This window comes from Heptranchias perlo, chromosome 5 (genome assembly GCF_035084215.1).
Source record: "Heptranchias perlo isolate sHepPer1 chromosome 5, sHepPer1.hap1, whole genome shotgun sequence".
Taxonomy (NCBI): Eukaryota; Metazoa; Chordata; class Chondrichthyes; order Hexanchiformes; family Hexanchidae; genus Heptranchias; species Heptranchias perlo.
Genome location: NC_090329.1, coordinates 108041595 through 108055112, shown reverse-complemented (window position 1 = coordinate 108055112; position 13518 = coordinate 108041595). Strand labels below are relative to the sequence as shown.

At 43.8% G+C, this 13518-nt stretch overlaps 1 protein-coding gene across 1 annotated transcript in view; it reads left to right on the top strand.

Moving 5' to 3' along the window:
- The window catches only part of LOC137321992 (prolyl endopeptidase-like), a 177975-nt gene that overhangs the window by 138181 nt on the left and 26276 nt on the right, over positions 1 to 13518 (top strand). Inside the window, exon 12 of the mRNA XM_067984954.1 lies at positions 5484 to 5578. Coding sequence (XP_067841055.1) covers positions 5484 to 5578 — 95 coding nt within the window. The remainder of the gene's footprint in view (positions 1 to 5483; positions 5579 to 13518) is intronic.

Here is a 13518-nt window from a genome sequence, read left to right as displayed (position 1 = left end):
CACCTTAGCTCATTCATTTAGAAAATAATACTTGCTTTTCCCCCCATTGCATCACCGAACTGTATCTTGAGTGAATCCACTACCCAACCCAGAAGATCATTCAAAGTGTTAATCATTCTGTGTAAAGAAATTCTCCTTGGAATCTGACCTAAGTTATCACTTCACCAGTTTTAGCGCATTTTCCCCTTGTTCTAGTGTGATGGCGTACCTAATTTACCTTATTTCTACAGTTTAATATCGTGTATACTTTTATACGGTCCCCTTTCAGTCGCTACCTTTCAAGGCTAAAATGTCTGAGTCTCTCCAGTGTTTTCTCATAACTCAATCCCTTTGACATTGGGGTGTGTGGTTTATGTGTGAACTTAGATAGTGAGTGTTGTCAGACTATATGGTCATGGAAAGCATCAGCGACGAGACCAATCGTGTTTTTACCCAAAATCCACATGCGCGCAGGGTTACCAACTCTCGTCTCCAGGAATTAAAGATTAATCTCCAGGACACAGCTGTGAGCAACCCGGAAGAAAAATCATTGAAGAATTTTTATAAAATGTGTTTTTTTCATTTTCTTTGAACACTTTTGTTCACTAGTAAAAATATTGCAGATAGGTAAAAAGGCTGTTTATCTGACAGTCAAGAATCATCCAATCGAGTAATGAAGAGTCTGTTCACTTGCCAATTAACATGTGATGGTGATGTCCTATGAAGATGGCCTTGTTGAGCAACCAGTGGTGGGGGCGAGGCTGTTGGTGACGGGAGGTCACGTGTTGAAACCTCCAGGAATACATCCAACCAGACCAGTGGTTGCTGGACTTCAGGCTGATCATTTTAAATTTCCTCTGCCCTAACCTAGGTGCTCTTTGCAATTCTTATGCTCCAGCTGCTGCCCCGATCTAAAATCAGCTAACTCAGCTTGGAAGTAAGAATCAAATATGGGACCTTCCAATCTGTTTGGTGTAGTGTTACAGCCGGCTTTACCTACACAATCATCAGGGAATCACATAGAATTACATGGAATGTACAGCATGGAAACAGGCTATACAGCCCAACAGGTCCATGCCATTGTTTATGCTCCACACAAGCCTCCTCCTAACCCCATCGTCTAACCCCATCAACATACCCTTCTATTCCTTTCTCCCTCATATATTTATCTAGCTTCCCCGTAAATGCATCTATGCTGGTTGCCTCAACTGCTCCTTATGGTAGCGAGTTCCACATTTTAACCACTCTGGATAAAAAAGTTTCTCCTGAATTCCCTATTGGATTTATTTGTGACTGTCTTATATTTAGGGCCCCTAGTTCTGGTCTCCCCCACAAGTGGAAACATCTTCTCTACGTCTACCCCATCAAACCCTTTCATAATCTTAAAGACCTCTTTCAGGTCACCCCTCAGTCTTCTCTTTTCTAGAGAAAAGAGCACCAGCCTGCTCAATCTTTACTGATAAGTATAATCTCTCAGTTCTGGTATCATCCTATTAAATCTTTTTTGCACCTTCTCCGGTGCCTCTATATCCTTTTTATAATGTGGAGACCGGAACTGTTTACATTACTCCAAGTGTGGTCTAACCAAAGTTCTATACAAGTTTATCATAACCTCTCTGCTTTTCAATTCTATCCCTGTAGAAATGTACCCCAGTGCTTGGTTTGCTTTTTTTATGGCCTTATTAAGCTGCGTCACTACTTTTAGTGATTTGTGTATCGTACCCCCAGATCCTTCTGCTCCTCTACCCCATTTAGACTCTTATTATCCAAGTAGTATGTGGCCTCCTTATTCTTCTTACCAAAATGTAATACCTCACACTTATGTATATTGAAATTCATTTGCCAGTTACATTGCCCATTCTGCAACTTTATTAATGTCTTCCTGTATTTTGTCGCAGCTTGGAAGTAAGAATCAAATATGGGACCTTCCAATCTGTTGGAGCATAAACACTGGCATAGACCTGTTGGGCTGTATAGCCTGTTTCCATGCTGTACATTCCATGTAATTCTATGTGACTCCCTGATGATTGTGTAGGTAAAGCCGGCTGTAACACTACACCAAACAGATTGGAAGGTCCCATATTTGATTCTTACTTCCAAGCTGAGTTAGATTGGAAGGTCCCATATTTGATTCTGGTTCTATCTCCCTTTTTAAATATAGGAATCACATCAGGTATTTACTAAACCACCCCCCCCCCCCCCCCACCGCCGAATTTGGTGTCGTCCACAAGTTTTGAAATTGTACTTCCAGTTCCTGAGTCCAAATCGTTTATGTAAATGGTGAACAACAGCACCGATTCTTGTGGAACAACACTTCCCACCTTTTGCCAATCTGAGTAACTACCTTTAACCCCTACTCTCTTTTCTGTTTTGTAGCCAGCTTGCTATCCATTCTGCTACCTGTCCCCTGACTCCACATGCTCTGACCTTAGTCATGAGTCTACAATGCGGTACCTTATCGAAAGCCTTTTGAAAATCCAAATATATTAAATCTGCTGCATTACCCTTGTCTACCCTTTCTGTTACTTCTTCAAAGAATTCAGTAAGGTTGGTCAAGCTTGACGTTTCCTTCTGAAATCCGTGCTGACTATTCTTTATTATATTTTCAGTTTCTAGATGTTTCTCTATTACATCTTTGAACAAGGATTCCATTATCTTTCCTACCACTGTCGTTAAGCTAATTGGTCTATAATTCCCTGGACTGGTTCTATCTCCCTTTTTAAATATAGGAATCACATCAGCTATTCCCTTTTCTAATGATTTTTTGATATATAATAGTGCCTCTGCTATCTCTTAACTAATTCTTTTAATATGCGCGGATCCAATCCATCTGGACCAGGGGTTTTCTCGTCTTTAAGTTTGATTAGTTTATCATTTATCTCCCCCTTTCTATCTTAAATGTCCCTATATCTTTTTTGATCTCTTCCTCTAATGTCATGCCCACCATGTTAGTCTCCTGGTAAACACTGAGGCAGAGTAATTATTTAATATTTCTGGTATTTCGCTGTCATTACCTATGAGTTTATCGTGTGCATCCCTTAGTGGCCCTATCCCTATCCTGGTTTCTCTTTTGCTATTTATGTGTCTATAGAATACTTTACTATTTCTTTTTATATTCCTTAATAATTTATTTTCGTAGTTTCTTTTTGCCTTCCTAATTGTTTTTTAAATTTCTTTCCTAACCTTTTCGTATTCCCTTTTGTCATCCTCTCTTTTGTTGTCTATGTACTTCGTGTATGTCTTTTTAGTTTCAATTTTGCCCTTATTTCTTTATTCATCCATGGTATATCATTACTGGCTAGTTTGTTCATACTTTTTAGTGGAATATATTTCTCCTGGACTCTCTTGATCACTGTTTTAAATATTTCACATAGCTCTTCTATTTCTTTATTTATTGGTAATTTTTTCCAGTTTATTTTCCCTAGTTCCATTCTCATCCTATGAAAATCAGCTTTTTTCCAATTTATTACTTTGGTTTTTGTCTTACTTATGTCCTTCTCAATCTTTATCTTAAATCTTATTATGTTGTGATCATTATTGCCTAGATGTTCCCCTACACTTACTTCTCTTATCCGTTCTGGTTCATTTCCCATTACTAGATCTAGCAATGCTTCTCTTGTTGGGCTTTTTACATACTGAGTAAGAAAGGAGTTCTGCACACATTGTAAAAACTCCATGCTCTGTACTCCTTTACCTACCTCTTCTTGCCAGTTTATTTGGGGGTAGTTAAAATCTCCTATGATTATTATTCTATGTCCTTTACTCATTTCACATATTTGCTTACATATTGCTTCCTCCACCTCCTTTTCACTATTAGGTGGTCTGTAGTAAACACCACTAAGTGTGATCGATCCCATTTTACCATTTATTTCAATCCATATGGATTCTGTTTCTGTTAGTTGTGTCCCTTTTTTCTACTGCCATTATGTTATCTCAAATTAGTACAGCTACTCCACCCCCCTTCTTCCTTTCCTATCTTTCCTCATTATGTTATAGCCTGCAGTATTTAGTTGCCAGTCCTGTTCTTTATGTAGCCATGTTTCAGTTATCCCTACTACATCTGGTTCCTCATACGGATTATTGCCTCCAGTTCCCCCGTTTTATTTTGGACACTGTGCACGTTGCTGTACAGGCAGTTTAATTCATCTTTAATAGCTGTTCCTTTTACTTCATTTTTAACAGTCCTTTTATACTTCTGTTTTATAACTGTATTTGTTCCTTGACCATTTATGTTTTCTTTGTTCTTTTCCCTGGTCTGACCTTTACACTCAACTCCTGTCTCTTTTATCTTTAAGCTTTTGTTATTGCTACCAGATCCCTTCCCCCCATCTTGCTAGTTTAAAGCCTTAAGCATCGCTCTATTTATCCTTTCCGCTAGGACTCTGGTCCCATTCCAGTTCAGGAGGAGCCTGTTTCAGCAGTACAGCTCCTTCCTGTCCCAGTAGTGGTGCCAGTGTCCCATGAAATGGAACCCCTCCTTCCCACACAGCCCTTTCAGCCACGCATTCAGTTTTCTGTTCTGCCTATCTCTGTGCCATTAGCATATGGCTCGGGTAATAATCCTGAGATTACCACCTGTGCGGTCCTGCTTTTTAATTTACTTCCTAGCTTCTGATATTCCCTTAGCAGGACCTCCTCCTTGTTCTTCCTTATGTCATTGGTACTGACACAGACCACAACAACTGGATCCTCCCCCTCCTTTCCAAGTTCCTCTCTAGTTGTTCCACAATGTCCTTTACCCTTGCACCAGGTAGGCAACACACCCTCCTGGACTCTCGGTCGCGACTGCAGAGAATACTATCTATCCCCCTGATTATAGAATCCCCTATGACTAAAACCTTTCTTTTCTGACTGGACTGCCTCCAGCTCCACGGTGCCATGGTTAGCATTCTGGGCATCCTCACTGCAACCTTCATCCTTATCCTCACAGGTATCACTCGTTGGTTAGGACCAGTGTCTGGGGGAGTGTCTTCAATACCTCCCTCTCCCTTATGTGTCGGAGTGTCTCTAACTCGCACTCCAGCTCAAAGACTCTGAGCCGGAGTGTCTCAAGCCAGAGTCATTTACTGCAGATGTGGCAATCAGGGACAGTCTCACTGTGCACAAACTCCCACATATTACAGTCCCAATACACAGCCTGTGCTGCCATTTCTAGTTTTTATTTATTTAATCAGTAGTTTGTTTCTAGGACTAATAGAATCGCTTTAGATCTAGATTATATTTAGTGAATGGATTTAGCTTGATTTCAAAACAATTTTGACAGTTTGCGTAGACCGTTCCATTTGTGGCTTTCTGTATGGCACAGCTAGTAAATTTAATAGCGAGATTAATGGTTTGAGCTTCATTCCCTTTTACCAGTTTTCTTTTTCAACATATTTGCCAAAATGTCAACAGCTGGAAAAGAAACTTAAACATTGTTGGATGGCTTTTGTTTGTGTATTTGTCAATTTTCAAAACAATGCAGCAAATGATTATAGAATTTAAGTTCTTTTTAACTTTTACAGTGTTTCAAGACTTATTTTTGTGAGGCATCTGGGAGGTGTTCTAGCTGTTGCTAATATCAGAGGAGGAGGAGAATATGGAGAGACCTGGCACAAAGGTAAGGCAGTTAATGTAAGTCTGCGCATGGTGTACAAATTGTTTATATTTCTAACGCAGTTTCTTTATCTCTTGGGTATTGGACTGCTTTTTTATTATCAGGTTTAATTGTACAGCCGATTTGATCCTATATCATGGAATCAACAGATGCAGGGTATGGAATACACACCAGGAATTATTGGACTATAATTTTGAACAATGTTAGCGTGCCTTATGTTTGAGACCAACCCACTTCACTCTGTTGGGTCTCCCAAGGAAGTCCCTTCGCTTTCTAATATATGTCTTCTGCTACTAAGCTATTCTGAATCTATCCAAACAATTTATCATCTAGCCCATGAGCCTTAATCTTCTCTGAGCCTCATGAAAAACTTTGTCAAGCGCCTTCTAAAAATCCAAGCAAGCTACTAGATTACCTTTGTCCACTATCTTTGTTACCTTCTCAAAGAATTACAATAGGTTTGTACAGCATGCTGATTGTGATTCCTGTGCTCTTTTTAGATTTTTATCTCTTAAAATGCCCTCAAACGTTTTGTCTCTCTGTGGATGTTAAGTCTAATAGCTCTATAATTCCTGGGTTCGTGCCTTACTTCTTTTTGAATATTGGAACTACATTTACTGGCCTTGGGTACTTATTGAGCTCTGAAAAATATCAATGAAATAATTGCTGTCTCAGTAATTGCGCCTTGATTGCTTGTTTGCTAGTTGACTTGTTTTCCTATTTTAATTGTGATTTGTTTATTTATATTGATTTTCCCATCTATTTGTTATTGTTTTATATTCCTGCAAACATTTATAAATGATTTTTTAAAAATAGTTTGCATTGCTGACCACTGTAGGCATTCTTTATTGATACTAGTTTTTCATACGAGGAAAGGTTTCTTACCCAAATGTATTTTGTTTGATAAATAGTAGTTCTCAAGCCTTTGCAGAATTGTATGAAAAACAAAAAACACATGTTTTTTCAAAGACCAGAGCATTCTGCTATAGGTTCCATGCAGTTCGCAAAAAAATTGTGGTTAGCCAAATCCAGTGTGATGAGCTCTTAAGTCAAGCTGGTAGTGGACTTCACTGTTCCATCTTTTCTTTTGCCTACTTTTTTGCTGTTTTAGCAAAAACTCAATAGGGATTTGGTCTGGAAACAGACAGTATGCATTGACATCAGTGTTGAGTAATAAATGTGTTTTATATGTCACTTGAGTATATCCTCCTGACTCCAAAAAATAGATATTCTGTGAACCCCAGTAAACAGTGCTTCTAATTTCTAATTAAATTACATAAATAAAATCTATATTACCCACTTCATTCTGTTATTGCCATACTCTGCGCTTCTATGAGATCCTCCTGCTCCCTTGACTCCCTCCCAGCTCGGCTCTTGGCCACTCAGCTGCCCCGCCTGAACTCAGTATTCAAATACTGCCTCTCCTCGGACATTGTTTCCTCCACTTTCGAAACATCATCATCCACCCCGTTTCTTAAAAAGCTTACTCTTGAACTCTTTATCCTCTTCAAGTACCACCCATCTCCAACCTCCTTTGCCTCTCACCACCCCACTCTATCCACCTCTCTCATCACAATTTGTTTGCGAATCTTTGATCTATGTTCTGTCGTTCTCAAAGCACCAAGACTGCCTGTATCAAGTTCACTCACTATATTGTGTGTGATTATGACCGTGGTGCACTGTTCCTCGACTTCTCTGCAGCCTTGGATACAGCTAACCACACCATCCTCCTGCACCACCTTTCCACCTTAGTCCATCTCTTTAGGATTGTTCTCATATAGTTCCATTCCTGCCTGACCCAAAGTTGCCTCCACATCTCCTGCAATGGTTTCATCTCCCATATCCATAAGCATGGAATCGGCGTTCACATGTATGCCAGCGATACCCAACTTTACCTCTCCACTGCCATGCTTGATTCCACAACTGTCGTTATGCTGGCGGGCTGCCTGTCTGATGTCAACTTGTGAAGAGTCGTAGTTTTTTGTAGCTCAGCATCAACAAGATCGCAGTCATCCTGTGTGGTTCCTGCCAGAAATTTTGTTCCTAGCCCCAGTTCCATTACCCTCTCTGGGTGCCCACTCAATCCATCAGTGGGTAAACTAGGTGTCTTGGTCAACCTTGAGCTGAACTTGGAACCTTACATCCAATCCATCAAGGTTATCTATTTCCACCTCTGAAACATCCACGCTTACTTTGTCCCCACTGTCATCCACACTTTTGTCACATCCAGACTTCATGTTTTCAATACCAGCCTCACCAGCTCCATTTTACATAAGCTCCTGGTCATTCAGAAGTCAGCTACCCACATCCTGTTCATCTATCACTCTGATCCTTATCAACCTGCACTAACTCTTCTCCCAGTGCATCGACTTCAAAATCCTCATCTTTAAATCCCTTTATGGTATTGCCCCTCCCTGAGCCCTATGTGCCTGTCTGTATCCTCCATTCATCCATTACTGGCCTACTGCGAGTTCTCTGCCCCTCCCCCACCACTATTCCACCATCAGCGGCAGTGTCTTCAGTCATCTTGTCCCCACATTCTGAAGCTCCTTCACTAAACCTCTCTGTCTTGCTACATATCTCGCCAGCATCAAAAACCTCCATAAAATCTACCTCTTCAGTCACTTTGACCACCTCTTCTTGTCTACCTCCAGTTGCTACTTAAGTCTGACATCCAACTGTGAAGTGCCTTGAGACATTTTGCAACATTAAAGTGGCCATATAAATGCATGTTTCTTTGGTTGGTATAGTTCAACAACCATATGGTTTTTTTACCCTTAAGTGGCCATTCTTCAAATGTGAGCCCAGATGTTAAATGTTGCACACTAGTCATCAAGAAGGTCTCACAGCTATCCCTGATCCTGTTCTTTCCTGGTGTCCACATATGCATTATTTCCAGCAGGGTTCACTGGAGACCGAACAGGAGCAGAATCCTGAGCTCATCGTTTTCTCCCCCTCCCTAGTTTAGGGACACTGAGATCAACTGTAGCACCCCAACGAATAAGATTAGTTAACTCGATAGATGGTTACCTGGAACCTTCTGATCTGTATGGCTCAGTGCTACTGGATGGTGCCTTTCTCCACCAGGCCATCGGAGAGCTGAGTATTACCTTACTTAGCTGCTATTGTCACTATTTTGCTGATTGACATCCTGAAAAAGCCTTGCTTTAAAAAAGTTCTGCTGTGCGTGCATAATGTTGAACAGCGAGCATTTTGTGCATATACAGTGAAATCTTCTTGCATTAGATCCATGTCTTATGGTCTATTTTACAGGGATTTGTAAAAGGATATAGAACAGGGAGATGTTGACAACTCTAAAAATATCAAACAAATGACTTAGTAAAGAATGAGCAACAAAGTCCCGAGTAGGTTATGTCAGCAGGACTTGAGTTGAACTATTTGATAGTTGGTGGATTCTTGTTGAATACTCTATTTACACCTTGCAAATAATGTCAGTTAAAGAAGCCTGAGCATTTTCTATTTGAACAGAACTTTAGCATGGCAGCTCACTTTTGAGTGCTATGATCAGATGTGCACAGTTAATTTGCCATGTTATGTTCAGAGGGTTTCAGAGCTACTTTGTGCCCTTTGAAGAGAAAGAACTTCTCTTCTCCACCCCCCCCCCCCCCCAAAAAAAATACTTTCCCCTTTCCCTTTAATTTCCTTGCTCCTCTGGATAAAGAACATGCTTACGGGAGATGTTTATTGCAGAACAAGAAGGATGTTGTTGATGTGATGTAAATTATGTTGGAACATCTTACGGTCAACATCTTTTCTGATTATCCTGATTGTCAACCTGGGCTTATCTCTGACATGTCAAAGAATGCTTCCGTTGATCGAGTGATGATGCCTTACCTTGTAGGCAGTCTAACTTTTAATGTTTCATTCCTTGTCTGTTTCTGTTGTTCTGGTTTTATTTTTCCAGAATCATGTAAATTGATGTTCAAATGTTTGTTCTTGAGTACTTACGTTAAATAATTGGATTGATTTTATTTATATATAAACCTAGTATACCCTCTTATCAAGTCATGCAGTTACGCCTCATTTTATTTTAATTTATTTGTGTCATTGCTCAATTTTCTACTCACCTGACTTTCCAATAGTGTCTTCAGACAATAGTATCTTTCCTATATTACAACAGTAACTATATTTCAAAAAGTATTTAATTGGCTGTAAAGTGCTTTGGGATGTCCTGAGGTCTTGAAAGGCACTATATAAATGCAAGTCTTTCTTCCTTCCTAATGTAATTCTACGTATAAGGGATTCCCGTGATCCTGCAGCATTTCTGATACAATAGTTTGTGGAGCTTTCATCTCCTATTACGCTGTGATTTTCGCCAGGGATTGAGTACTTCCTGTTTCAATGCCGCACATGCACGGGACAGCGATCTTGCTGTGCATGCGTATTGTAGGTCACCAACTGCCCTCACTGCCGTTCAATAAAAGCGCGGACCAGAGGCCGAGCACCAAAAATGCAGCCGGTGCAGCTAGTCATAGGGGAGAGGAGAGCAAAGCTCGGAGGAAGCAGCGGGAGAATGGGGAAAGCAGAAGCAAAAGGGAGAAGCAACCTTTCAGAGTCGAAGCGAGGTGGGAAGCTGCTCATTGTGGAGGCCTCAATCCTCCAGAAGACAGGGGAGTTTTTATAGATCATGCTGATAGTGTGCCAGGTTCACGACGACTGGCACAAATTGGTGCCATGCTGCCCTCCATAGAGTGGGGCCTGGCTTGCCAGTGGAAATAATCTTTCACTATTTACCCACAGTAAGGTCCCCAGGTTTCACTCACCCTTTTACTAGCTGCTCTTCTCTCAGTATCGCTCCCACTTACCATGTTTTTGCTGCTGTTCCGGACTCTGCCTGACATATCCCGCCCCGTTCCCCTCTTCCCCACCCCCATTCCCCTCAGATAATGAAGCAGTCCGTGCCCGCATGCAGCAAGACCTAGACAACATCCAGGTTTGGGCTGATAAGTGGCAAGTAACATTCGCGCCAGACAAGTGCCAGGCAATGACCATCTCCAACAAGAGAGAGTCTAACCACCTCCCCTTGACATTCAACAGCATTACCATCACCGAAACCCCCGTCAACATCCTGGGGGTCACCATTGACCAAAAACTTAACTGGACCAGCCATATAAATACTGTGGCTACAAAAGCAGGTCAGAGGCTGGGTATTCTGCGGCGAGTGACTCACTAAACCCGCGACCTCTACCACCTAGAAGGACAAGGGCAGCAGGCACGTGGGAACAACACCACCTGCACGTTCCCCTCCAAGTCACACACCATCCCGACTTGGAAATATATCGTCGTTCCTTCATCGTCGCTGGGTCAAAATTCTGGAACTCCCTAACTAACAGCACTGTGGGAGAACTTTCACCACACGGACTGCAGCGGTTCAAGAAGGCGGCTCATCACCACCCTCTCAAGGGCAATTAGGGATGGGCAATAAATGCTGAATGACCGAATTTAAAAAAAAATTCCCGAGCTTTCCTCTTATCAAGTTGCATCTAAGTCTACGCTGCTGTATTGTAAATAGACCTAACTCTTTATGCCTATCTGAGTAACTAAGGTTCTTTAAGCTAGGAATTATTCTTGTAGTTCTCGGAGCTCTCCTATGAACCTTTTCCACGGTCATTATATCACCCATCATGTAAAGGACCAAAACTGGGTGCAGTGCTCCACAAGCGGCCCAACCAGTGACCTGTATAATTTGAAGGGGGCCCTATGATTTGTACTGAGTGGTTCTATTAATACAACCCAATACTGTTAGCTTTGGCTAAAGCTTCTCTACATTGATCATGAACTGTCAGTGATCTGTGCACAGCAACACCTAGATCTTTTTCTCTCTCAACCTCTTTCAGTATTATTCCCTGTAAATGATAGCGTATTCTGTGTTGGTCCTACCAACATGCATGACACTACGAGGGTGATTTTAAATTCCAAGAACGGGTGGGTCAGAGTTGAAAATAGTTGTTTTTTGGGTCGCGACCGCAACCTGGCTTTATTTCCGGGTTTAATGTCAGCGCGTAAAAGTATAGGCTTCCCACTTGGAATGCAAAAGTCCGAAAATTTTGCAGTTACGACCCAAAAAATCAACAATTTTCAACTCCCCCAACCCACCCGTTCTTGGGGTTTAAAATCACCCCCTACGTTTATGTGATATTTCCATTTTGGTGTTTAGTGTGCAGGCAGGTCTTCATGGGAACTTCACTAGGTTCGTATGTCATTCAAAGGTTCACCCGCTGCTACCGAGATGCCCTTCCACACCAGGCATTGCAGCAGGCCTAGTCCCCAGGCATGATGGTGAACGATGACTATGGGCCGTGAGGTTGAGGACGAGGGGGTATAGTGCTCCACGGCGACTGTGAGTTCCTTGTTGGAGGTGAGGGGTAGCTAGGGGCGAGTTTATGGAAATGATTGGTGGTGCAGTAAAGAAGCGGAGGGTTATCATTGCTCTCCAGGATGACCCAAGATGGATCCACTGGCAGTCTTGGTCCACCAACACCTTGATTTTAAAATTTTCACCCTCATGTTGAAATCCCTCTATGGCCTCACCCCTGCCTATCTGAACTCGGTGGTGTCAGCGCGTGCGTTCTCTGAGCTCGGTGGTGTCAGCGCCGTGCGTTCTCTGCACTCGGCGGTGTCAGCGCCGTGCGTTCTCTGAACTCGGCGGTGTCAGCGCCGTGCGTTCTCTGAACTCGGCGGTGTCAGCGCCGTGCGTTCTCTGAGCTCGGCGGTGTTAGCGCCGTGCGTTCTCTGAGCTCGGCGGTGTCAGCGCCGTGCGTTCTCTGAGCTCGGAGGTGTCAGCGCCGTGCGTTCTATGAGCTCGGTGGTGTCAGCGCCGTGCGCTCTCTGAGCTCGGCGGTGTCAGCGCCGTGCGTTCTCTGAGTTCGGCGGTGTCAGCGCCGTGCGTTCTCTGAGCTCGGCGGTGTCGGCGCCGTGCGTTCTCTGAGCTCGGCGGTGTCGGCGCCGTGCGTTCTCTGAGCTCGGCGGTGTCGGCGCCGTGCTTTCTCTGAACTCGGCGGTGTCAGCGCCGTGCGTTCTATGAGCTCGGTGGTGTCAGCGCCGTGCGCTCTCTGAACTCGGCAGTGTCAGCGCCGTGCGTCCTCTGAACTCGGCGGTGTCAGCGCCGTGCGTCCTCTGAACTCGGCGGTGTCAGCGCCGTGCGTCCTCTGAACTCGGCGGTGTCAGCGCGTGTGTTCTCTGAACTCGGTGGTGTCAGCGCCGTGCGTTCTCTGAGCTCGGCGGTGTCAGCGCCGTGCGTTCTCTGAGCTCGGTAGTGTCAGCGCTGTGCGTTCTCTGAGCTCGGTGGTGTCAGCGCGTGCGTTCTCTGAGCTCGGCGGTGTCAGCGCCGTGCGTTCTCTGAGCTCGGCGGCGTCAGCGCCGTGCGTTCTCTGAGCTCGGCGGCGTCAGCGCCGTGCGTTCTCTGAGCTCGGCGGCGTCAGCGCCGTGCGTTCTCTGAGCTCGGCGGCGTCAGCGCCGTGCGTTCTCTGAGCTCGGCGGCGTCAGCGCCGTGCGTTCTCTGAGCTCGGCGGCGTCAGCGCCGTGCGTTCTCTGAGCTCGGCGGCGTCAGCGCCGTGCGTTCTCTGAGCTCGGCGGCGTCAGCGCCGTGCGTTCTCTGAGCTCGGCGGCGTCAGCGCCGTGCGTTCTCTGAGCTCGGCGGCTTCAGCGCCGTGCGTTCTCTGAGCTCGGCGGCGTCAGCGCGTGTGTTCTCTGAGCTCGATAGTGTCAGCGCTGTGTGTTCTCTGAGCTCGGTAGTGTCAGCGCTGTGCGGAAATGTGAGGTTATTCACTTTGGTAGGAAGAATAGAAAAACAGAATATTTTTCAAATGGTGAGAAACTATTAAATGTTGGTGTCCAGAGAAACTTGGGTGTCCTGGTACATGAAACACAAAAAGTTAGTGTGCAGGTACAGGAGGCAATTAAGAAAGCAAATGACATGTTGG